This window comes from Pecten maximus, chromosome 7 (genome assembly GCF_902652985.1).
Source record: "Pecten maximus chromosome 7, xPecMax1.1, whole genome shotgun sequence".
Classification (NCBI taxonomy): domain Eukaryota; kingdom Metazoa; phylum Mollusca; class Bivalvia; order Pectinida; family Pectinidae; genus Pecten; species Pecten maximus.
The window spans coordinates 29,827,615-29,853,727 of NC_047021.1; the positions used below are offsets into that span (position 1 = coordinate 29,827,615).

General features: G+C 34.7%; 1 protein-coding gene across 2 annotated transcripts; it reads left to right on the plus strand.

The window, feature by feature from the left end:
• The first annotated feature begins 51 nt into the window (after positions 1–51).
• Positions 52–20,462, plus strand: LOC117330519. Of its 2 annotated transcripts, XM_033888887.1 has the most exons (10): positions 52–255; positions 2,667–3,568; positions 12,902–13,066; positions 13,501–13,557; positions 14,255–14,503; positions 14,980–16,992; positions 17,028–17,053; positions 17,089–17,210; positions 17,254–17,349; positions 17,385–20,462. In XM_033888887.1, the coding sequence occupies exons 1-6, from the start codon at positions 159–161 to the stop codon at positions 15,265–15,267; spliced, it is 1,758 nt and encodes a 585-aa protein (XP_033744778.1). In that variant the 5' UTR covers positions 52–158; the 3' UTR covers positions 15,268–16,992; positions 17,028–17,053; positions 17,089–17,210; positions 17,254–17,349; positions 17,385–20,462. The 2 variants fall into 2 exon arrangements, with proteins under 2 accessions (XP_033744778.1, XP_033744780.1); XM_033888889.1 differs by lacking the exon at positions 13,501–13,557 and having other exon boundaries at positions 14,980–17,210.
• Positions 20,463–26,113: the final 5,651 nt, after the last annotated feature.

The window sequence follows — 26,113 nt, forward strand, 5'->3', positions numbered from 1 at the left end:
ATTTATAAGCAAGTGTATTGATAATCAATAAATGTTATGGTCGGATTTTATACAGTTTTAATAAAATGTAATGTTTTCAGAAATTTATATCAATACAATACTGTTTATTTCTTTATAGTACTTTTAAATTTCACGACATCAGCAGACGACAAAAGAAGATGGCTTCGACCTTGGCTACACGTGCAGGAGCGGGGGCAATAATCGCTGTTGGTCTTGTGATTGTGTCTTTCATCTGGTGGAGGAGGAAGAAAAGAGGTAGTTAAACCATTTTCCTTGCTATGCGTCCCAAAAACAATGTTGACATATTTCTGAATTACGTTAAATCTTACTCGGAATTGATAACCATGACGAAAACACATGTACAGTGATGCATTTGTTTTTGGTATTGCGTAGTCAAAGAAAAATATGAATAGCGTGTTGTTATGTGTGACAGAGTAGTTTGTATACTAGATGATAAGACTTGCTTGGTCATTGTCAGTTAGTCTTTGATTGTGAAAGAAATTGAAAACCGAAATTCATTAATTATATAAATGTACCTACTGACCAGCTGTACCTTTTAGACTGTGGTTCGAAGCTCAGCAAGGACAGTTTTATTATGCATTTTTTTCAACAATCTTTATTGACAAACAATTGTACAAAATTTAGTCTATATAAGTTTTCTATCAACCAGTTTGGATGGACAGAACATATATTTACAGATTGACAGATACATGTACAGTGCAACTTCCAAAAACCAATCCCTCTCAAAACCGACCACCTCTTGATACCGATCGAAATGGTGATGTACAGAATAGATCCTTTATTATAGGGATAAAAACCTTCCCAATATGGATCATTCAGAATTCCGAATACTGAACCATTTTTTATCCATAACGTTTACAGTTAAAATATACCCAAAATAAAATTACTTCTGCATGTATACCAGCCTTACCTGAGCTTATAGCATGACAGGTGCCAAGCCAAGTGATCGTGCCATAAATACCTGTGGCTATTGTTGTCATGAGATTTATCTTGGAGCATACTCGTTTAGAAGGTACATTAGTGCATAACACTTACAAATAGAGAAGCATTGTGATTCAATTGTGTACCAATCATCAAAATGGTTAAGCTGAAACCATGCATTATAAAAGCAGTGCAGTCTGTTCATGATTAAAAAGCTGGTGTTTCGCATCTAATTTGCATGAGGCCCTAAACAAGTTATTTTTGCAGCAGACTAATTCGCAGTGAATAAGGAAGCTAAAAGTAGATCAGGCTTCATTCTAAAATGCAATATTGATGTCCCGAATAGGATCGGTAGGAACTGGTTAATGTTTGAAATATTATTGTTTTTGTTTTTATTTGTAAAACGTACCATTCTTAGTTTAGAATGAGCACAGAGGTGTACTTGTGGCAACTTGCTGATACAGGTCAATGCAGATGACAGCATTGCGAATGACAAGTGAAATGACATTGCCATCAATCAGTTCCAAAATTCATGATGTCAAAATTGTAGCAACTACATCATCCCGTAAGAGTGTCATATCGCCGTCGGAAATTTTGATAAAATAATCATAGGTCCTAGGTGTGGGGTCCCTCCATACAGTTTTAATTCATATGCTTCAAAATGCTATATTAAGGGATGATTTAAACTCTAATATGACCTAATTGTCTAAATGTTATTAAATGCTGATTACATTTTGAGTTGCTGTTGTTTATTTCATTTGATTTCAAGATTTAATCTAGTACCTAAAAACTACTTTTCTCGAAGGTATAACAGATAAAAAAATGACCATAAGATGTTTGAACATTGTATTTCCTGGTGTGATTTTCTAGTTGACTAAGGTCTGTTTGTGCATAATAGACACGTTTGTAAAGTATTAGATCAGTATTAGTATTTAAAATTGTATTTCCTGGTGTGATTTTCTAGTTGACTAAGGTCTGTTTGTGCATAATAGACACGTTTGTAAAGTATTAGATCAGTATTAGTATTTAAAATAGAGTGGTTTGACTTGAATTTTGGCATTATAGAATTATAGATAATTGTAAATCAATTAGTTTTGGCTTGTAAAAAATGAGCACAAGAAGTTTTAAAAAATTGTATTTCCTGGTGTGATTTTCTAGTTGACTAAGATCTGTTTGTGCATAATAGACACATTTGTAAAGTATTAGATCAGTATTAGTATTTGAAATAGAATGGCTTGACTTGATTTTTGGCATTATAGATAATTGTAAATCAATTAGTTTTGGCTTACAAGTGTGTGCCATACTTCCTAGCTATAGACATAAACAAGTCAACATAGTTTTTACTATAACATTTAAAGGAGGCATGGATTGTGATGATCCCTTATGTATTGGACCAAGATCAGAAGTAAAGCCAACACCAGACAGGGGCACATCTGTGGTTACCATGAAGTTCAGTTCTAAAAATGACGACCAGGAAATGATGAAAAAGATTTTGAAGGAAAAACTGAAACAGTTTATTGATCTTCATCAAAATACAACTCATTTGGAAGAAGTAGTTGTAACCACAAAATTGAAAATTGGGAAAATGAGCAGCAAGAAAATCACACCAGTCACTGTTCATAGGAAAAATGTATATAAGGGTGAAATGTTTTGTGCAAGGTCTGAATCAGATCTGAAACACAGACTTGATGGCATAGCAAATGACATACATCTAACTGTTTTAGGTCAAAGTCCCAAGGATCCCAAACCATTAACCTCTGATGGTGTTGTGCAAACATCAGCAGATACAACTGTTTCTGCATCAGGAGATGCTTCCTGCTCACAGAAGTCAGTCATCCAAGGCGTCTCTGTTGTCCAGGTCGAAGGCCAGGTGACAGAAGTTGGGGATAACAACATGCCTGATAATTACGTTTGTGAAAATGGTGTGTGTAGGCTTGTGCAAGAGCCATTGAAGACTAAGAGTAAGCAAAAAGTCAGGTTTGATCCCCTGGCTGAGGCTGTGACTAAATCCTTAACTGAGTTTTTTGAAGGTCGAGCTGAACCAGGAAATGGAACAGGAGACAATGATAACATGGGAGAACCAAACATTTCAGAAATTGACAGGAAAGAATTGCACCAGTTTAAAGAAGAAAAAGATGCCTTAAAATGTACACAGCCTGAACAGGAAGAATTTGTTAAAGGTGAATCTGTAAGTAGGACAGTGTGTGTAGAGCCAGTGATACAGCCTAGTGAAGGAACTAATGTTAAAAGTCAAGCATCATCAGATACACAACACGGTCAAGAGTTAGAAAGAGTCATTACCGGTCAAAGGTCATCACAGAGGGATGAACAGTCAGAAGATGCACAGGAAAACGGTCAAGTTCAGAGGTCACCAGAGAAGAATGATGAGCCAGAAAATGTACAGACAAATGGTGTACCATGTGAGGAAGAAGAGGATAAATGGGAGGTTGGTCGCTATGAACAGGATGATATATCTACAGCCATCCTGGTGTCCCAGAATTCTCCAGGCATCTTGTCCGGTAGCAATGCTGAAATCCTAGTGGCACTGTTGTCACACCCAGAGACCAAGCTACAGCAAGCTGCACTTAATGGTATCAAGAAGAGCTCAACCTTCATCCGTAATCAGGTAAGTGTATAAAATCCCACAGTTCATCAGGACTGATCAGTCAATTATCAGAACTAATGAATTATGATCACTGCCAAACTCTTAGTCACCCATTATCAGTAGAGGTGTAATGATACATCAGACTTTTCTACTGTTTCTGTGAAGTAACTGCAACCAGTGTTAACAGATTTTCTTCAAACTTGGTAACAAGTTTGAATTCCTTATGGGCTCCCCCAAGTTCATTTGCCACTTTCATTGCACTTTATTTGATGGAGTCATCTCTCATGGCCTCTTGATTAACTAAAAACGTTGTTTTCTGCTGTTTCCTTGAAAAAAACTGGAACAGTTGCAAACAGATTTTCTTCAAACATAATAACAAGGTTAAATGCATTAAGGGCTAGGCCAAGTGTGATTGCCACTTTTGCTGGATGTTATTTGGAAGAGTTAGGCCCCATGGTTAACAAACAATTTAGTTTTCTGCTGTTTCCGTGCAATAACTCCCACAAATATTATCCGATTATCATCAAATTTTAAGTAACAGAGTTATCGCCCCTGGATTTCTGAAAAACATTGTTATTTGCCATTAGATAACTATCCCAATTTTTCGAAAGTCTTAAAACTTAGGAACAGGATTCAATGTATTAAGGGCTCAGCAAAATTTGTGATAAGGTTTTGGTAATGGCAGATGAGAAGAGAAGTCTTGCAAAATCGGTTTAACTTTATTCAGTAATATAATACATGTTTAACAAAGCATTGCTTGTATAAGGCTTTACTTTTTTCTTGGAAGTTTTGAGCAATACATTATGGCTCAACAGAATGACAAAAATGTTTACCTACAATATGTCAGGAAAGCGGAGGTTATAAATTCCACATATTTGCTTGTATATAGCTTAGTGTCAAGTGCAGTAATCAATGCAGGTTTAGTCTCAATCATGTGTGGGACTGTGTTTTACTTCTAGCAAACAATATGGCAACCTACAACAAGTTAAAAACACAAAACAAAAGGTTTCTGTATAGGAACATTTGTATATAATCCCACAGCTCATCAGGGCTGATCTGTCAATTATCACAGCTATTGAATAAGTATCACTGCCTGTTCCAGTCTCACACTCACTGTCAGGTATATATATTTAATCATACTGCTTGTACAGTCCAGTAGTAGGCCCATGCCTGGTAATAAACTCACCTATATTTACTGCAGCAGTTCAGTAAAATGACTAAAATCGCTTGTAACTGTTGTTCTGCAGTACGCTGTAGCCATCATGTTTTGTCCATTGTGCACAGTCCTTTTTTCTTTTCACATTTCAAACTTGTCAAGTTTCACTGCTGGAATTTAGCTGAAACTTCCCTTGAATGATTCAGAGATCGATGATCCTGACCAGGTGTTATATTTTGATTTTGGCCAAAAATTCAAAATGGACACCATGGCAAATTATATTTAAAAAATTCTCCATTTAGACTGACATTAGTGCCATTGATATGAAAATTGATGGGGATTTTAATATATAAATAATAAAAATTGATGAAGTGCTATTTTAAACCTTGTCAAACCATTGACATAGCTAGCAGCCATGATTGGCCAATCATGCTCTTCTCATGTTTCTCCAGTGGGATTCAGCTCTAACTTCCCTGAATGATGGCGAGATAATCTGGATCTAGTGTTGTTGTTTTTCGGGATGTACTGAAATCCAATATTGTGTAATCATGTTTTTCTTAAAACATATTTCAAATTTCTTCTGTTCCACCAGTGAGATATCTTGGATGTTTATATTTTTGTTATTTGTCGAAACGCAGTCCGAATCAATAATTAACATAAAAATTCACGATATAAACCTTCAAAGTCTTGTATTATAGGACTAGGATCTATTAGTCATATGTTAAAACTTGAGATATGCAAAGTCACTGAATTTGTTGCCTTATTGCTCCCCTAACCCAGCCCTGAGTATACATAATTTTAAAGGTTATCTCATGACATCGCATGAATTACTTACAAAATCCCTTAATCTTATGAAGTTATGAATGCAAGGTGCTAACAAATTTCTCTTTCATACTCCAGTAAGGCCAAATGTAAACAAGTTTGTGTGTCATGGACCTTCTAATATCTAACCAAGTAAAATACTACTGATACCAAAATTGTTTCATAAATTTTCAGAAAATTTCATTTCTTGGAAATTCTGATACAAAATCTGTTTTTGACTACAACATGTGGGTATAATATGTATTTTTCACAGTATTTTTAACGTCAGGGTGCCTTTGGCACCTGCTGTTATAGGCGTGGGGGGGCAATGTTGTTACTGACAGATCTGTTCCGGCTAACTATTCCTCTTTTCTGTCATACAAATGATATACATCCGCAGCCTAATATAGTTCCTATTTTGATAGCAATTATTGACTCAATTTAAGTGATGTAAACCGTGTTTACTGCAATTATTTAAAATGAAATGTGAATACTTGGTGTTCTAGACTATTTAAGAGTATAAATATCAACCCTTTTCCTCGTCAGTATATGCAATTTTGTTGGCTTAGGATTACGTAGTTCTGTCTCGATACTGCCTTGAAAACGAAAGTAGAAAAATCAGTTTGATCGTCGTGGAAATTTACATGCATTCACAGAGAAACTGTCCACATCTGTTCATCCTGAGTTCATATGCAGGAACATTTGATAGCTTAAAACCAATCCTATTTACGTAGTCAAATGCACCCGAGCATTCCACGAGATAACTTCAGCTGTCACGTGACTCATCACTAGTCAGCCAAAATGGCGGTTATGTCTACTGTAACTAAACCAACGACCGTTCGCAGTTTCATATTCATTTGTATGTCGCTAGAATACGCAAGAAATATGACCAGGAATTGAGGGCAAGTTGTAACAAACTACATTGCCGTTTTTCGTGAGGGTTTTATTAAATAAGGTTATTATTTGTTGTTTGAAAAGAATCTAATGATTGTGATCCGTGACTGATCATGATGTACTGGCGTCGGTGTCAAAACTAGATTATGTCTCGTCGGACAACGCGACCGCAGTTTTCTATCGGAGTGAAAATGTGTTACAACGGGTCATAAAATAGATGTTTGATAGGCCTTATTAATAACTTATAGTATAAATAAAATTTTTAAAAAAACTTCGGCTGTTTACATCTTGGATTTTATCTTTAGACCGATTTGTCGTTCAGTTGATTCTTTTTCAAAGTTTACAAGCAGCTTTACTGATTCAGGAGTATATCAATAATCTTCCACAAGCATTGAAGAAATGGGGAAAGAACTATACTCAGCTATTGTAAAGTTGTCAGCTGATATATATGTTATACAAGTTTTCTTGAATATATATAGAATAGGAATACCAGGGCCAGATGAAGACATTTCATCTGATACAAATGTAACTGTCTGACTATAAAATCCAATTTTAAATTTCTTATAATATGACCTCAGACCCTGTCATGACGTTTCTCAGGGCCTTTGGCGCTTTGATTGATATGCTAGTAACTTGTTTTTTTTAGTATTGACAGTAATTAGTTCTATAATATGAGCTTGATTCAGACCATGATGTAACTATTCTTAGAAGATTATATTAATTTTAAAAAAATAGGAGAACCAACTTTCCTGTCATTTCAATCTTGGATGAATACCTTACAGTATTCAGCAGAGAATCTTTGTTATAAATGCATTGAACATAATACTTGTATCATTGTAGATTACATGAGAAGTAAGGGAGAAACCATACAATTTAATACAGAAATAGTTTCCCACCCATATCTACCTATACTGGTGGAGTGTGCTACTAGTACACAGACGATCAAATAATATTTTAATATGGCCTGAATACATGCCTATCTCTATACACATGTAGCCTACAATCTAGATCAGGACAGGTGCTCTGCAAGCTTAAGGTATATCTCCTTCATTGCAGGCACCTGTACAGGTTGTCACAGGTAGGATGTCTGTTTTGTAGGCTTTATTCTCAACTTTGTGTTAGCTTGTGGTTATTTGTTATGTAATGAATGGATATTTCCGTCAATGGAATCTGGATGTTTATTTGAAGGTAAATCTGATGATTGCATGCTAGCAGTAGTGGCCAAGTATGAATTGTAAATGTGATGCAGGTGTCTGCTAGTAAATGTTTGTCATATATGTGATGAATGTTGGTACTGAACAGTCTATTTATCATTCCTGCTGATATGAATAACTAATTATGTATCTGTAAAATCAATGTTGCCTACCCCAGTAATGGTTTGTTAGGTAAGATTTGTTTAGTACATTTTTTTTGGTTTATTAAAAATCCTAATATTGACAATTACAGAGTATGCATGCCATCACTCTAAAAGATTTAAATATCCTATCTAGCCTTATGTGTTCCAAAACATCATCTTTTGTCATGCACATTCTAATTTTAAAACAAGATAATCATTAACAGGTATTTGACGATTTTGGCACCACCATTCATTCATTCATTACTTCCTGATTGTCATTTCACCTTTATGTTCTGAACTCTGAATGTTAAACTTTTATGTTCACAAGCATCATTTGGAATAGCTTATCAGATGTAGTTCAACAATATATAATTATCTCTGTCCAGCTGCTTTCAATTTCAATATTTTTATAGCTTCCATGAAAACAAATAGTCAAAATCTCTGATTTCTACAGCATTTCTTGAGTGTTAACACCGTACCATAACCATTCAAGATAACTCCACAAAATTCCTACATACATTATTCCATTGATCTGGTATACGTAATGCTTTCTGATATATGGAGGAGTTTCCAGTTTCTTTGGTTTCTTTGGAAACAAATAGTTGAAATTATTGATTTAAGCATTTCATAAGCATATATCTAGGACTCTTTTTCAAGTAATTCCACAAAACTTCCTACAAAGATCAATTGAGAGGCTGACTAAGTTGCAAGAAATTGTGCCTACTCCTTTTTGTCATTTTAAAGGCAAAGGAATATGTTTAAACCAATTGAGTGGTCTAATAGTGCCTTTTGCTATAGAGGAGTTTTCGTTTTTTTGTAGATTTCTTTGGTTACCATGGAAACAGATGCATAGTCAAGTTCACTGATTCCAGTGTTTCTGGAACATTTCTCCAAAACCGTTAAGAATAACTTTTATTATTTCATACCTACATTTGCTTAGAATGTATTATTTTAGGATGTGGAAAACTGTATATCTACTTCCATATTGATCATAGAGCAATATTGAAATAACAAGCTTTCAACTACTGATTGTGGCTTCAAACTCATCAAATAGATTAATTTTCTCGATCATTTGCTATTGATATAACAGTCTATCACCGGCTGGTTTTCCTCAAAACTAATCCATTAAGATTTTTTTGGCAAACATTTCATTAAAAATCAAACCCAGCTGTTCCATGATCACAGTATTTGCAGTCTCGTCAGTGTATTTGACATTGTTGTCAGTACAAAGGGAGAATAACCTTATACCTACTAATGTTTTACACAATGGATTAATGTGCCAGCGGTCATATAGCGAATACCAGTAAGCAAATAGCTTAGTATTCTATAACCACCATAATCAATGCAGAATGAAGTATTCATACCTTTCCTTTTGGTGGCTTACCTGTATGTAAGTGCTGCTTGGTATCATAAATAATTCAGCACGAATTCCTCCACCACATTGAGTTTATAGACCCGGTTTGTTAGAGGCAATTGTTGGCTGGCACGTCTTTCGAGTGTTCATGACACTTACTGAAATTCTCAGTAATCACAATGGATTTTAGGTGATTTTGGATATAAACAATGCAGTTCAAAGCTTTTCGTTGACAGTTTTACTTGAGGATATGGACCTAGGTAAGTCTGCCAGGCCAAGACATTTTAAAATGATGGATGCATAACAGTGTTATTTCCAATCTTATTTCCTGTCTGAAGCGATAATGAACTATGATCATAAAATATCACTAACAGACATTCATTAAAATTTAAAAATAAAGTTAAAATTTCTATTTTGTACAAAGAAAAAAAAATCCCTGGTAAAACACTGACTTTTATCTTAAATTAATAGAATCTTATATGGATCTGTTCCATGGACAGGGATATCGCGACCAAAGTGTAAATATTTGGAAGCTTAAGAATCTTACTCAAAGGGTAACAACTGAATACATGTATTGAAGAATGAAGATATTTGTGGATGGGTGTGTTGTTTATAAAAGTGTTTGTTATTTTAAAGTTACTAGATACTATTATGTATTTAGGATGGAGAGTTGGAGACTCCATATCTTCACCATAATTAACTTAAAACAAATTATCAGTAAAGATTTAATTTTAATGTTAAAACTCCATGAAGTCCTACAGAATTTTAAAGATGTTTGTTGCTGAAAAGATGGTCTATAAGCAAATCCTAAAGTTTACGTTGGCAACTATAGTCTCTACATTTTAAAAAATGTGTGTAGGAACATATTAATTGATTTAACATCATATATTGCAGCTGAAGTCACGCAATGGCAGAGGGGATTTCCACACATGAAAGTCTCCACTGTAATTGTGTACTCTCTGTGCCGACCGAGATACTGGTCTAAGACAGAAACCGATATAATGATTCTGTGTAGCATTACAAATTGACGTGAAAATAATCTTAATTTTTGCATTTGTATGATGTTTCATGACTAAGTACAATGCAAATGTGACTTGGTCAAAAGCTTTTAAAAAGTTAAGTGATTTTTGGCTATTTTTATTAACAAAGCACTATATTTCAATTGGCGTATAATAGGAAAGTTTGCATATTATATGCAAGTTGGTTTTCCCCAACCTGTTAGTATGTGCAATCATTATGCAGTAGTTGAAAGCTTTATGCCTGCTCAAAATATCTCAAACAGTTAAGATATCTTCACATTGGCATTTTACATTATTTGTCTGAGGGTTTAATATCCGTGTAACTGATGTGACCTTGTAAAGTAGAAATCAGTGTGTCTCTATTAATCCAATAAACAATAGTATGCTTTCTGCTAATTGATCAGCACAGGGTTTAACATGTATGTCAAAGTCATAATTGAACGAATAGTTCAGCATTGACCTCTATAATGGCAACCTAAATTCTTGTTTTCTGTCGACACATATTATAACTTGACAGGAGAAAAACAATTCTGATGTTATGTATTGTTTTCAATAACCAAATAAGAGACAATGGTGGCCTTGATTTCATGAACTCCCTTAACCTAAAAATATTCTATTATGCAACGGTAGGAAATCATCATTGCAGAATTTAAAGAAAATGTCCTTGATGACTTTGATTTCCTATAGACAAACTTCATTGTATGAGTACAATCTATCAGTGTATAAGGATCTTTTAAGAAACTTGGGCAAAAAAAAAAAAGTGGAGAATCTACTTTATTGCAGCCTATTTGGTTAGTCATTATTGATTTTGGTGTACAGATCAGGGGAAATGTTGCATGTTGTTTCAACATCTTGACAGTTTTATTGCGGGTATATATTTCAGCGATTCCTTGTGAAAGTGGCATTGAGGCACATGTTTGATACACAGGAGTAATATCTATTATGTAATATTTACATTAAAGTCTGGAGTGGACCCATATTATTTCTGTGTTGTTGGGTAATGTGTTCCAAGCAGGTTAGGTATGGAAGAGTTGGAAATTGTTTGTGAGCGTGAATGACCTGAATGTAGATATGTTCATGGTCAATTTAACTTGGGAAAGATTTTATTTCTGTTAAAAGGTTTTCAGACAGACAAGTATATAGAGTTAGACAAGTATGTAGAGTTGAATAAGACTTCCTTTACCATTTTATGATTTATTCTCTATGGCTAACCTAGTTTTTAACTCGCCTGGATGAAGTCCACTGGCTAGGGAGCTATTGTTATATATTGTATAAATATATTGACAGTGTCTGTAGACAGCAAGGTTAAAGTTTTTATGAAACAATGTTGTGTCAATAGTCATGAGGATACAGTTTACATATTTCCATTCATATTACATTTGCGGACCTGCTGACCTTGACCAGAACTGTGACCTTTGTCCTACTTTTAAAAACCCTTGGTCACAGTTTGTAAACCATATGAGGTAGGGTTTTAATATTTGACATGTTTGTTCCTTGTGACAAGACCTTTTCATTGCTGCTAATTTTCAGACCTGCCAACCTTGACCTTTGAACTACTTTAAAAAATCTACTTCCAAATTTCAACCTACTCGGCAAGCTATGTAAAAACAGTCTTCTGAAAAGTCTGTTCCAATGGCATTTCAATGATGGCAATAAAAAAAATGTCTGTCATTGGCCAATCATCTAGATTGTAAAGCTTGAAAATCCCAAACAAAATTAAAGAACACTTCTGCCAGTGAAATACTAATTTCCTCATAATGGAAGAATTTCTACTCATTTCATTTGTAACTGCATGAAATTACCCTGGTACTATCGCTGAGAGATGTTCGAGTTCATACACTATAGCGCAGACATTGCAGGGCTTTTCTGCCGATTGGGATGTAGCCTATTTGTCTTGTTTTAGGAATAAAAATGGTGAATTGGTTTTTTTTTTACTGATTAAGCTGCAAATTTTGGGGTTACTTCAGGTTGGAATGGGGCCCAATATTAGCTTCAAAACCCCTCAGAAAAATTGAGAGAGAAAATTAACATTTACAAGTACAAATGTATACATGTACCTTACAGATTGTGGCATCGGTAGCCATATAGAGGTACAGGAAATATTAATGAAATTCTTAGGCTTCTTTTTCACAAGCATTGATATTAATGTTGCCCATGGAAAGACAAGTTCTTTCGAACAGGTGTAGTATGTTACCCAAGCAAAATACAGCATTTACTTCTACGGACTTGGCTAGGAAATGTCACTCTAGTTTATTTATTAATAGTAAAGAGAAGACAGCTCCTCTCTCAGGTTTCAACAAAGGTACTTGAAACTTAATTAGTAGGCTTTACCATCCTGACATTTAAGTTTTCTCAGTGGCATTATTGATTAAATGTTTGGATGAGTTGTCCTTTTTTCAACATTTTAATAATTTCCTGAGATCTGTCTTTGATCAATCTGTTTGGATTCAATGGTTTTAGAAAATGTTTTTGCATTTGCTTTTTTTTGCCATTTTGAACTGGTATGGTGATCTCAGTTTTCAATTGAAGTATTTGATGTATGGACACTTTGTGGGCTTTATGATCATGACATGTAATTGGGCTTTCTTCTGGAGCATTTTTATTTGGAAATTCTTCTTCTTGTCACATTTCCATATACATGTATGTGATTACTTCTACACATTTTGAAATCAGAAAGTAAATGTCACTTTTGGGTGGGACGGACAGATTTTCTTCAACTTCTTACTCTTTTTCTATCATTCAATCTCTGTATTGTCCTGTGTGTAATTTAATCTCATTGACTTTTGTCCTTCAGAATTTATTTCGTGAACATGGCTGCCTGGAGAAGCTAAGTAAATTGCTCCGATCCCAGAGTATGTCCTTGAGACTTGGGGTCAAGTCGTCACAGGAAGTCGTCAGCTCAGTGGCTACTGCCATCACCAATTTGTCAGCCAACACAGAAAATCACAAAAACCTTGAGGTAAGTTCTTGAATGGTGAACCCTTACAATTATATTATTACATATATGTACCAGGTAGTGAGTACTTTGTCCAGGTTTTGAGCCAGTACAATAATCATATAGTAACTTGATGATGCTACATACTAGCATTGTCTATGCCACAAGATTTGGCCAGGTGTGTTTAGGGTTCAGTATTGGGACCCCATTCCCAATCTGTCCAAAATTTTACCTAAATTGTACACTATCTAAAGTACCAAGAAAGGTTCTAAAGATGATGATGATGATGATGATGATGATATGATGGGTGTGGGCGACGACGATGATGACATTTTTTTCCATTTTAGTACAGGGTCCTTATGTTCCAAATATACCGGGTAAAATTTCTAAAACCGTTTTCACTTGTCTATTATAGTCTGTCACATCTTGGAACTTGTAAAAATGTTTTGTCTCGACAGGGTTGTGTACCTACTCTGGTGGAACTGGCAATGCAGGAAAGCTCTGAGCACATGACTGTATGTCCTTGATTCTCAGTGTGATCCAAAGAACCAACTCTTCCATATTTTTGTGGACTGTTTTGGCTGAATTTTCTAGTTTTGCCTGCAACCTTCATTTTTTATACTGCTACAGTGCATGGCAGTGCTCCCTTGCCCTGGATTACATCTTCTTTACATACACAGTTGTTAATGTTTTCTTATTCCATTGTACTTGTACATGTAATGTATTGCAGCTCAAGCCCCGAATCACTTTTTTCCTTTTTCTTGCAGGCTTAGGCTAGGTGCAGTTGAGAAAATAAGAGCATTGTTTAATATTGCATGTTATCTAACAAAGGAATCTGTTATCTTGGCTGTACTCATTAACTATTCCTTCACTCTTGATAGTAATACCCACTGTTGTGATGATCTCTATCTGCTGATGTACTAGATCCATATGACCTAATTTTACAGCTGTAGTTCTATGTGGCAAAATGATACAAATGCTATGAGTCTGTATTTATTTGTAGTCTTAAATTTATTCTTAAACTTTTAACACTGTGATATGATTTTACTGTTTTGTTTATATAAATACACCTGGTACATGCACATCAATTTTTCTCTAATAGTGCATTAAGACAACTTTGAAATTCCTTGTTGTACAGTGACTTTGAAATTCCTTGTTGTACAGTGACTTTGAAATAACCTATTGTACAGCGACATATATGTTTTCTGTTAGTCGTGTGTGCCCACCCTGGTGGACCTGACATTGGAGGATGAGACTGGAGAGAGTGTCTGTTTGTCGTCCCTTCAGGCCCTCACCAACTTGTCGCTGACAGACCAATACCATCGTCACTACACCCGGCTCATCCAGAAATTGTATGACTTGCTGGACACACAGCATCACAGTATACAGCTTCAGTCACTAAAGGTTCTCGTCAACCTGTCCTGTAGTACAGAGATGGTGCCCCATATTCTGGCTGCTAAGGTAAGTCTCTTAACTTTACCTCTGTAAATTTTGGCTTATACCCTTAACCTGTATAGGTCTCTACCGTATTTTACCGCAAATAAGCCCCCACCCCTAGAGGGAAAAGAAAGACCAAAAATGGGGAGGGCAAGCCCACCTAAAAAATGTTTGTCGTGATGTCTGCCCTTTTGGATAATAGCAATGACTGTAATAAATCAAGTTTATGACACTTAGATTTGTAATGTAGGCATAAAATCTTATTTCAGACTTTTTCTTTAATGTATGTTTGTTGAAATGTTAACTTTAAAATTTCCCAAAGAAAACATTCTAAAACATGTTATTTCTCTTTTTTTTTTTACTCTGATCTGATGACATGCCAGCTAATAGTTTGATATCATAAAGAGCTATCTAATCTTTATTCATTCTTTTTCAAGTGAAGAATATGCTATGTGTATATAAAAAGCTATACATACTGTATACATATTATGTGTTTGTAGGCACCAGGCTGCCTATTGGAGTTGCTGAAACAGGGTTCAGATGAGACCCTAACCCTGCGCATGACTACCTTATTAGCAAACATATTACATACTGTACGGGAGGAGAACATTTCTGTGTCATCCCTGCCACCTGACGATAAGGCTCCTAGCCCAGAGACGATGTATGCTGCACTCTACAGTATGAACAACGTTGGTGCCATCAAGTCGAAGGTCTTTCTCTTGTGTCGCCACAGGAATGAGGACATTAAAGTACAGGCTACAAGGATCTATCAGTTAATTGCTAAGTGATTATTGTTGTTATGTATCATCAAGTAAACCATGTTATTGATAAATATGCTGCTATGGTCCATGTAAATTGTAACTACTGTATTCACCATAATTAGTTCCCCTTCATCGATAAATGCCCCGCCCACTTTTTCTGAAAGATTTACCTATAAAGCATTTGTTGAGAAAATCCAACAACTGTAAGATTCTGATACACTTTTCTACCTATCAAGTTACTCCTTCTTGTTTCCCTCAATGGACCAGAGACAGAGGATTTATAAGAAGTGGTTGGGCATGTGACATTTTACATCCAATCAGGGTTGCCATGGTGAAAGGCAAGTACATTACCGCTGCTCTGCCTGACCACCAACACGCTTTGTTACTTAATCCTGATTAGTATCCCTCTTTACATCTAAATTCTAAACCCAAGGAGTGCTAATTATGATGAATATAGTACATCTGTAATAACAAGGATCACAATTGTTGAGTAACTTGTGCCTAAATTGTAATCACCAAATAATTTGTATCATATTTCTGGAACTGTCTCAGAATTTTTTTTTAATTCTAGAATATCCAGGTAATTTCATTAAACATGTGATATTGTAGACTCTGTAAAAACCTGCAATCAACCCATGAATTGGAGAAAATCTGGGTTTTGAAAATCAAATTTCATTCTTACTAAAGGCTCTCTTCAATACTCTTGTTATGGTTCCACCATTTTTGAGGTAATAAAAGATTGGCTGTTTGTATCAGAATTCATTACTTAGATAGATGTAGTAAAATTGTATAGTAAAACCATCACTGAGTTACAAACCAGTCTTTAACCAGTTCTAATTCTGTCAGCATGTAAACATTGATCCATTTCATAGTGTTTTCTAGTCATTACCAAGTAATTGCCATAAATATTTAAAAGTTGTGTATTTAGAATCCCTGTATACAACATGTGAAGATGTCAATATCACATTTCGAAGGTCTGAAATGACACCTTGATGCAGGTCTATGGTTTAATGTTCTAACATTTTTTTTTCTCCCTGAGATAGGGACACAGATGTGAATTAAATCATTCTGAATTAAAAATTAATGATTGTTAGAAGTTTGGTAGGAATCCTGTCAGATGCAGAGTAAGTGTAATGTTGGCTCACTCATGTGTTTTGCCTTTAAACTTCACCTCTGATGATAGTGATAATCATTAAAGATTATCCTGAACTTGACTTTGATAGATGTACCCTCTTGTTTAAGGGTAAGAATAAAATGAAGTGGAAATGTTCTCTTTTGTTTTCTAACTTACAACAAAGTCCAGAAGTTTCCTTTTGTTTTCACTTGAAATCTACTGGAGTCGAATTGCCTTTGAGTCTGAATTATTTTGGCAGTTTAAGGGTATAGATCAATAAGATAGGATTTCTCTCATATCCAATGCCAACTGATTGGTTGGTAATTGTTAATTACATGTATCCAATCTATCCCTCTAGCAAGTTGTCTCACTACCCAGCTACCACTGATCTGTATGTCCTAGCCCCACTATAGATCTGTAGGGGCTCTGTATATCCAGTCACCATTAATCTGTAGGTCACACTATATATCCAGTCACCACTGATCCCTAGGTCCTAGCCCCACTATAGATCTGTAGGTCCCACTTTATATCCAGTCACCACTGATCCCTAGGTCCTAGCCCCACTATAGATCTGTAGGTCACACTATATATCCAGTCACCACTGATCCCTAGGTCCTAGCCCCACTATAGATCTGTAGGTCCCACTTTATATCCAGTCACCACTGATCTGTAGGTCCTAGCCCCACTATAGATCTGTAGGTCCCACTATATATCCAGTCACCACTGATCCCTAGGTCCTAGCCCCACTATAGATCTGTAGGTCCCACTTTATATCCAGTCACCACTGATCTGTAGGTCCTAGCCCCACTATAGATCTGTAGGTCCCACTATATATCCAGTCACCACTGATCTGTAGGTCCCACTATATACAAATGTATCCAGTCACCACTGATCTGTAGGTCCTAACCCCACTATAGATCTGTAGGTCCCTCTATATATCCAGTCACCACTGATCTGTAGGTCCCACTATATATCCAGTCACCACTGATCTGTAGGTCCCACTGTATACCTAGTCACCACTGATCTGTAGGTCCTAGCCCCACTATAGATCTGTAGGTCCCACTGTATATCTAGTCACCACTAATCTGTAGGTCCTCCACTTACTATCCTGTTGTCTCACATCCAGCATGATCTAGGCGACAACTTATCCTTTTTCTGCACATAATTGTCCCAAAAACCTGACTGTCTGGTCAAGCCACTACATTTAAGATAGTGCTAGAGTACCTGGGTAGCTAGATTATTGAGATTTCACAATACACCAAACAACAGACCTACTGGATGTACTGTCTTGGGAAATTTTTATGTGTATATAATTTACCTGTAGGATGTCACAGTGAGTATAATGTGAATCTATAGGAGATATTATAAATACATGTAGTATATAAATAATCTGTTAAATCAATCATAATTTGTTGATTTTGTGGTGGAATAAATACTTTGTATAAATCATTGAAGTCGTCAATAGTCACTCAGTATATGTAAACTTGCCGTCCCAAGACAAGAATATGATATGGTTTTGAATCAAAACATACCTGTTAGATGACTTGATTATCACTGGTGAATTTTTTAGTAGTTTTTGTATAAAAACCTAAATTCCAATCAAAAGCACACATATTTTTAAAGACAGTTCTATTGTGTTGATTTTGAAGCATTGGTATCATTTTGTTTACCATTCCAATTGTAAAACATCATTCCTAGTCTTTTGTTGCGAATTGGTACAGTGCATTATTGTTGCATTGTTGTAGATCTGATTTTATTTCTTTACCTTCTCAAAATATATCTGTATCTAAAGCATAATACATATGTGAATTGTACCTAGTAATGTAAAGACATGCTTATTTACTGGTTTATATTTCAATATTAGAAAACAATTGCATTATCAGTTTAAGAGTGGTTGAAAATAACAGTGTCTCATATTCATACATATATTGCGGTACACAAACTTTGTATACAAAATGTTAACTGCAAAAAAAACTTAATTAGCACACTCACATTTCTGTTAATCATCTTTTTAATTCTGTTTAATTTTAATTCAACATTTTTCAAATTTGGTCAAAAATCACTAGAATATGACTATTACGTTATGTTTATGTACAGAAAATACATTGAATTATGAATTTTTTGTTTTATAATTTGTAATGTATACACTTATGTGTATGTCAGACCGCAATGCCACAATTAATACCAAGATAGACATTTACACTATGTGGCAATATATATCTAACCCAGAGTTTTAATTTTGATCATCAAATCATATATTGAGAAATGAACTGCTGTGATGTAAGATAATGTATGGTCTCTGGAACTAATGTCTCAATTTCATGATGATGTAAAGTTTTATTACATGTACCTGTTTTACATGTACCTCGTTAGTCCCAGATAATCATGCATACCTTTGTATATCATTACCTCCCCTACCAGAAGGGCAGGTGAGATTATGCTGTATTGCAGCATCCGTCATCCACGCAACTTTTTTTTATTCAAGTTTGCAAAAACAAATGACCTTGACCCATATTCAAGGGGGTCAGATTTGTTGAAACAATGAAACTTATTATTATTAATCAAAAGACCTAGAATCAAAAATGATATATGAGAGGTAGGTTTGTGGGATAAATCCAGACAGAATTAAAAAAAAAAAAAGGGGGGGGGGGGAGAGAAGTAAAAAAAAAAAGAAGAAATTATAGCTCTAATTGGTTCATATTCAATGTCACGGGGGTCAAGTCTGTTTTAACACTTAAACTTATTTTAATTAATTGAAAGGTAGAGAATATACGAGCAGTGAATACCAGGTGAGTGACACAGGCCCATTGGGCCTCTTGTTAACAATTAATTATGTGTTTCTTAGAAAAACATAATCATATATTTGAGATTTATTTTGCAAAGAAAGATGTGTCCAGATAAATTGACTAAATGATTATTGGCAGAAACCATGTTTTGTAGTGATGCTGAATATATTTAGAAATTATCAATTCAGTTTGAAATGTTTGTTAATGTTGAAGTAAAGATTACAGAATGTATTGCAGTGATTTTCAGAATAGTTTAATGAAGTTGTGAAGCTGGTTATAAATACTTATTGTACATACTCTTCCTGATTATGAAATAGTTTTATGAAATTGAAGTATTTAAAAGAATGTTATAACTTCAAAAAAATGTTAATAGATTTTTAGATTGCATACTTAAGTAATGTTTGTTATATCATTGGATCAACTTTCACCTCATATGAAAATTGTTTTCAGTTTTTTACTGGAGCTTGTTTTCTTGTAATTAAAAAGTAAATACTGAAGATACTCCAGTAAAGACTGGCAGACTACTAATGAATACATGTTATACATCTTTTTATAAAGTTCTTTTTCACTTAATTTGAAACTGATTTTTTAATGCAGCGATTAGAGATTGAAAACAGTTTTAGAAATATTATTTATATATTAGTTCCTACTCAGTATCAAAGACCGACTGATACATCTAAAAGTAGATTGCAGATTCTTTTTATGAAAATCCTTTCTAACATATGTTCAATACTATTAATCTGTGCCAAATTGCTATGGGAATTACAAGACCTTCAATTAAATGATTTCTTATCTATATACAATAAAAGATATCCATATATATGTACATTGACTCATATTAGTGATATATGCAAACATGAAACTGATGTTTTCATTATTGATGTCATTATATTGGCTTAAAGTGAGGCTAAGTGGTATGCTCCTTTTTCCTGGCTGAACAGATTTTATCAATATCCAAACTCACATTTCGACATAATACCACAAAATTTTTCTATGTGACTTGATACATTTTAAATGATCTTTCTGCAAAGTGCTAACAAAAGATGAAAAGAAAACCGATTGAATATTTGCATATCTTCCAATCATGGAAAGATGAGCGATAAAAGTTGTTATATAAAACTTTATATAGTGCAGGTTGTTTTGTTGCAAGAAGAAAGTAGAGGCAGTGTGATGATAGCTATGTACATGTAGAATTGTGTGAGGATCAATTGAAAGGTTGGTTGGAAGAGGCCATTTAATCTGTTTATTTTTGTTTTGACTTGTTTTTTGCTAACAATTATGTATTGGATTGTTTGATTAAAAACGATTTAAAAAATGTGAAATTACTTTTTGGCTTGTTCATCTTGATACAGTATGTATTTGAATTGGACCCAAGTGTCATGTGAAAAAGGTCTGTTGACATATTACAGGAGAATCAAATTACATTCTCCATTACATGTACATGTTTTCACAAAAAGTAAATTGACCTTCTGCCCCTAATATTTCATAACTTTTTCATTACATGTTTATCACTATCAGTAGGATATTGGACAACACTTCCCATTCTGGCTTAGATCAATTCATTGCTGAAAAATAAATTAAGAAATTTCAACTTGGACATTTTAACCTCAGCCTTTGCCGACAAGTATACATGTACCATTAAGGACATTTTTAGCTCACCAATGGGGAAGAAAATGGCCAACATATGGACATCTTAGATTTTGTGATGCTGAATTCGGTGCTGATGAACAACGGAACATTACCAAAAGGGCAATGGGCCCATGTCAGCCCACAACTTCCAGACATCAGCACCGAAATCAGCATTACATGGGAAGCGTCTATACCACATAATAAAGGTATCAGAGCAGCCAAGGAGGCACTCAATAATAGGGAGCCGAACTCACACCCAAGGACTGGGATTATTCTGAGGATGATCGCTTTAATACTCACAAACAACTGTTTTAGGTTCAGGAAGAAACATTACATACAGAAGATGGAAACCGCTATGGGCACAAAAATGGTACCCTATTATGCAATAATTTCATGGTGAAATGGTTTCTGTTTACTCCAGCACTAGTAACCCTAATATGGTGGAGATATATAGATGATATCTTGTCTATATGGACACATGGAAGAGATTCACTTACATCCTTCCGGGAAGCACTAAATTTTATCACTATTAAGTTCACATTGGTGGTCAGTGACACTGAGGTGAACTTCTTGGACACAACAATCTACAGGAGACTGGACAGAGGTCTGGGTAGCAAACTATATAACAACCATATGAACATGTTTCTTTACTTACATTATAATAGTTGTCACCCGAAGCACCAGAAAAAAAGAGCATCCCATTCTCCCAGGCACTAAAAATTAGGAAAATATGTAGCAACCCGGAACACTTCCAACAGGAATATACTCTCTTACTAGAGCGTTTTATCATACCTGGAACAAGGGGTAAAAGAAGCAATTGCAAAGGCAAGAAACACACACAGAGATACTGTATATCTCTCTGTAATACTATGGACTCATGACGAGAGCAATATAATCAATAGGGTTATGTCATAATTACATGATCTATATTTAGGTGAAGGGGAGCTGCAACTTAACTTCTTTAGGGAGGAGAAAATGTATTTGGGTCGTCCTTAAGAAGCTCTATTGATGGGCAAAGCCGGTCGACAGTAATCAATAAAACCAAGAAAAAAATCCCACTCTGAAACTTTTGTGATTGTAACCTACTTTTGACTTTCGCCATTGTCCAATCACCCGGCATACCTTTGCTTATCCAGTTGACGAGTGTAGAAACCCACTACCATCCAATTAGAATGAAAGGCGTTTGCTCTACTATCCGATTCCTTCATTTCTCATACTTTATTCATGTGTTCTCTTTGATTGTTTCAGGGTTATTTTGAGATGGATCTGAAAAACAAAATGGCTACTGACAGGCAGCCATCTTGGATATAAGTTGAAATTTATGTGGTTCTTTCTCCTAAAGTTCTTGATTGATCTTTTTCAGATTTCTGATGAACAGTAAAATGAACAGTAATGATTATGTTGCAAAATTACAATAAAATGACTACTCAACAAAATAATTAACATGTTTGGATTGTTCTTGGAACTTTTGATAAATAAATATACAATATATGTACTAGAAAGCATATAAAGAGTGTGGGAGGGAGAAACAAGGTATGAATCTTATCAAATAAAACAAGACAAATATTTTCTTACAAATTTATTTTTTATTACTGCTTGCTTGCAACTTTGTAATGAGGAAACATGATTCATTAAGGATTATCCTCCTTCGATTAGAATGTTCACAATTTTGACAATGATGCCACTTTTTTACAAGGATTGGAATAATGATGTACATTATGTATGTATAGAGAAGGATAACACACATTAATACTCTATCATGTTACTATTCTTATATTGTAAACTTTACACTCACACTTCTTGCACCCTTAAGCTAAAGCTTTGGAGTTTGAAACTAGTGAATTTATCCTCACTCTGCAAATTTACCAGCATACGGTAAGAGATTTATACTTACACAGAGAATGGAATGAGAAAATATTAATTTGAATTACTATAGGAAGTTATAAACAAGGATACAAAGTAAGATCAGACAAATGGATGGAAATATTTAAAAGGTATGAATAATGGAAAAATCTGATAAGATTGGTAATCATTTTCAAGGAAATACCAGGTGGATAGCTGCAAATATTTACATCGTCTAACATGTTAACAAGTGCAAAAGAGAATGTGTTGATCAGTACATAATAAAGGGCCATAACTCTGAATAGTGTGAAACTTGAAATTTCCTTTCAAATAGGAAGTATGCTTTAAAACTTCTGAAGGCATCATAATGCCCCAGCTCTGAATTATCATGTGGCACTAGTTCAAACCTCATAAACATGCCATCTATTACATAATAATGTTAAATAAATAGAAAACTATGCACTGGACAATTTAAACAAAGGGCTATAACTCTGTATAAACCTATGTAATGACACATACTACCTGCCTTCAGTAATCTCATACTGCCTTCCAAAGATGTTGGAGAACATTGGTAAAATGGTAGCGAAACTTCTAAAAACACTTTGATGTAAATTTTGATATAAAAATGATAAATTATTATAACTGTTTTTATCGGGATTCCAGACACAGTTTAAGTACATTGTATGTGATATTTCATTTTGTTCAGTGAACATAAAGGTGGAAAAATATTAAAAAAATTACCGTCTGAACAAAATTTTAAGGACACCCAGCCTGACAAAGCAGTAATGCATAATACATGTACTGCCCTACCTAGACTGGCATACAAATGATAATACAAATGCATTATCAGAAATTCCATCTGGCTATAACTTGTTTTTTTTTTGTTTTTTTTTCTTTTATTAAAAAAAAATGGAAACTACATGTACTTGCAGGCAGCAGTAAATACATAACTCTGGATATTGTACCTCAGATTTACCTTTGTAAACCAAGGATATTGATCAACTTACAGATTTCTATAGTCAGGTAATGCTTTATAAAGCAAAGATTACCTCTATTTCATTGATATCTGCTAAATTGATTTGAGAGCACAAATTGGAATGATGTTTCTTTATTAACAAGTGTATAATGACAAACCTCTGAGGCAGAATCACAGTTAACTAAATACAACACCTGACTAGTCTGGCGGGAATCATGACAATAGCTAAACACAGCAACATATATATATATCGGCATATCTCAGGGCCTCCAGTGTAAATCAAGTCATGTTCCGGATAAATATTGACAGAATAGATAAGAATCTTTCCCTTGGATGAGGAAAAATTATTTAAGCATTGATATTAATTTTTTTTTAGTTTTATTGGGGTATTAAAAAAAAATTTGTTTGCAAACTGTATGAATTCGCATCATACTACATCATATACAATACATAGGAAAAGCAATGAAAGACATGGCGGCATTTCACTTCTAAATATTATCACCATAACATAGGATAACACTCTTCTAACGGTGGATGAAGCAGTTAAACTCTTCAGGAACAAGTAATCACTCAGTTGTGTTTACCAGTAAGTTAACATACAGAAGGTAGATTTCCTCACAGGAACCCGGCACACGTCCCATTCACAGCCCATATAACTTACAGCAATACATGGTCTGTGGATGAGGGACTGTACCATGACACACATACAGTACACAAGATTCCATCTTAAAAGTGGAATTAAATGTTTGTCTTCCTAGTCCATGAACACTTTTTTTTAAAGAAAATTAACAAATTGTCAACTTTATTGTCTAAAGTATAAGAAGTATTGAAAGGATTATGATTTTCTACATTCTATTTAAGGAAAGATTTCAGAAAAATACTAATATTTCTCTATTTCAGAAAAGTGTAGTAATTGATATCAACTGTACATAATCTTATGGTATGGAAAACAAAAGAGGATTAAAAAATTGATATGAACATTTCAGAATGATAAATACTATTCATGAAACAAAATGCATGATATAAATTAAGTTTTGCATATTACAAAGTTACAATCTACATTGCTAAATCATTTCCTTCTATAGGATACATTTCACAACTCTTAAAATGTAACATGGGTGATAAAAATCCGCGATGATGATGGCTATAGACTTTCATGCAAACCAGAATAAAAATCATGATGGTATGGGGCCGCGATAGTTCAGTCGGTTAGTTTTGGTTTGTTTTTGTTTAACGTCCTATCAACAGAGAGGGTCGGTTGGTTAGAGCACCAGCCACGTAACCTCAGAGGAAGACCAGAGGTGCATGGTTGACTGCTTTATAACCATGTAGGTTTGTGTTTCTCGGGAAGCTGAGAAACGGGCAAGTCAGTGCTGACATGGTTGTGTCCTTGGGCAAGACACTCTACCTTATACTGACGGGCTGTAAGGCCTAAAGTTAAATAAAAATTGAATTGAATATTGCTCTGGATAGCATCTGAAGGGCCTCCCATATGTTGTTCAGTGAGGTAGTCACCAACTGCTACAAGGAGACCCAAAATGACCCAGCTGTTCATGATTGATAAACATCAAACCAACAACATGATGGTGACATCATAATTCAGTGGCTGGAGATGATGTTTGTGATATAAATAAGTTTCTTGATATGGCTTACCTGGTAAACTGCAGTACGAACACATCTTCCAGTACATGTATATGCATTTTGCTCATGTAATGATGTAGTGAATCAATGTGGTTGATTTCATTAAAATGGTAAGCTTCATGTCTATGTAAAGCCAACTATCTGAAAAATTCTGATAACCATCACTTAAATGTATACAGCACCAGTATTCATCACCTACTTTACACTAAATATACCCAACAGACACTCCCATCAATGGTGATGATGACAATGGTAAATACTGATGTTTATTACAGTATCTCAACGTGGAATTTTAATAGGAATGAGGACAGTGATTCTTTAATGGATTTGATAAAACTTATAGTTTGGAAGGAGTCAAACTGGCATGGACTCACTAATTTGTCAACAACATGTTTATGCATAGCAGCCAATAGAATTTTACCTTGTTTCTATGGTGACTGAGAATCAATGAATCCCTCATGGAAGGACGCCAGTCTCTCCCAAGATTACTTCACAGTAAGCTTGTACCCACTTATACAACTGTGCTAACTGGAACAATCATTTAGAAGTCTTGACCAAAGACATAAACTGGCAAACTTTTGTCAGCACACAATATTTCCAGCACTCTACCGTCAGTAGGATATAATTTTTATAACGTTTATAATATTATGATACTGGGGTCAGTAAAATGTCATAATGTCTCTGTAAACACATTGACATGGATAAGTCGAACCATTGGATAAGTCAAATATTTTGCTTGGTCCCGTCGACTTCAACTTACCCAAGTTTTACTGTAATAAAATTCACATATCACTTTCGCTCAGTCTTTAAATCTAGATTTGTGAAATACTTATCAGGAAATCTTTATCAAGTCTATAATTACATAATGTACCTGTGAATTTTTAT

What these genes read in the sequence shown, in the direction of transcription:
- LOC117330519 (XM_033888887.1), top strand. Translation starts at nt 159, where the DNA reads ATGGCTTCGACCTTGGCTACACGTGCAGGAGCGGGGGCAATAATCGCT. An exon ending in AAAGCTCTGAGCACATGACT is followed by an intron (nt 13,558 to 14,254) that starts GTATGTCCTTGA and finishes GTTTTCTGTTAG; the next exon opens with TCGTGTGTGCCCACCCTGGT. An exon ending in CCCATATTCTGGCTGCTAAG is followed by an intron (nt 14,504 to 14,979) that starts GTAAGTCTCTTA and finishes ATGTGTTTGTAG; the next exon opens with GCACCAGGCTGCCTATTGGA.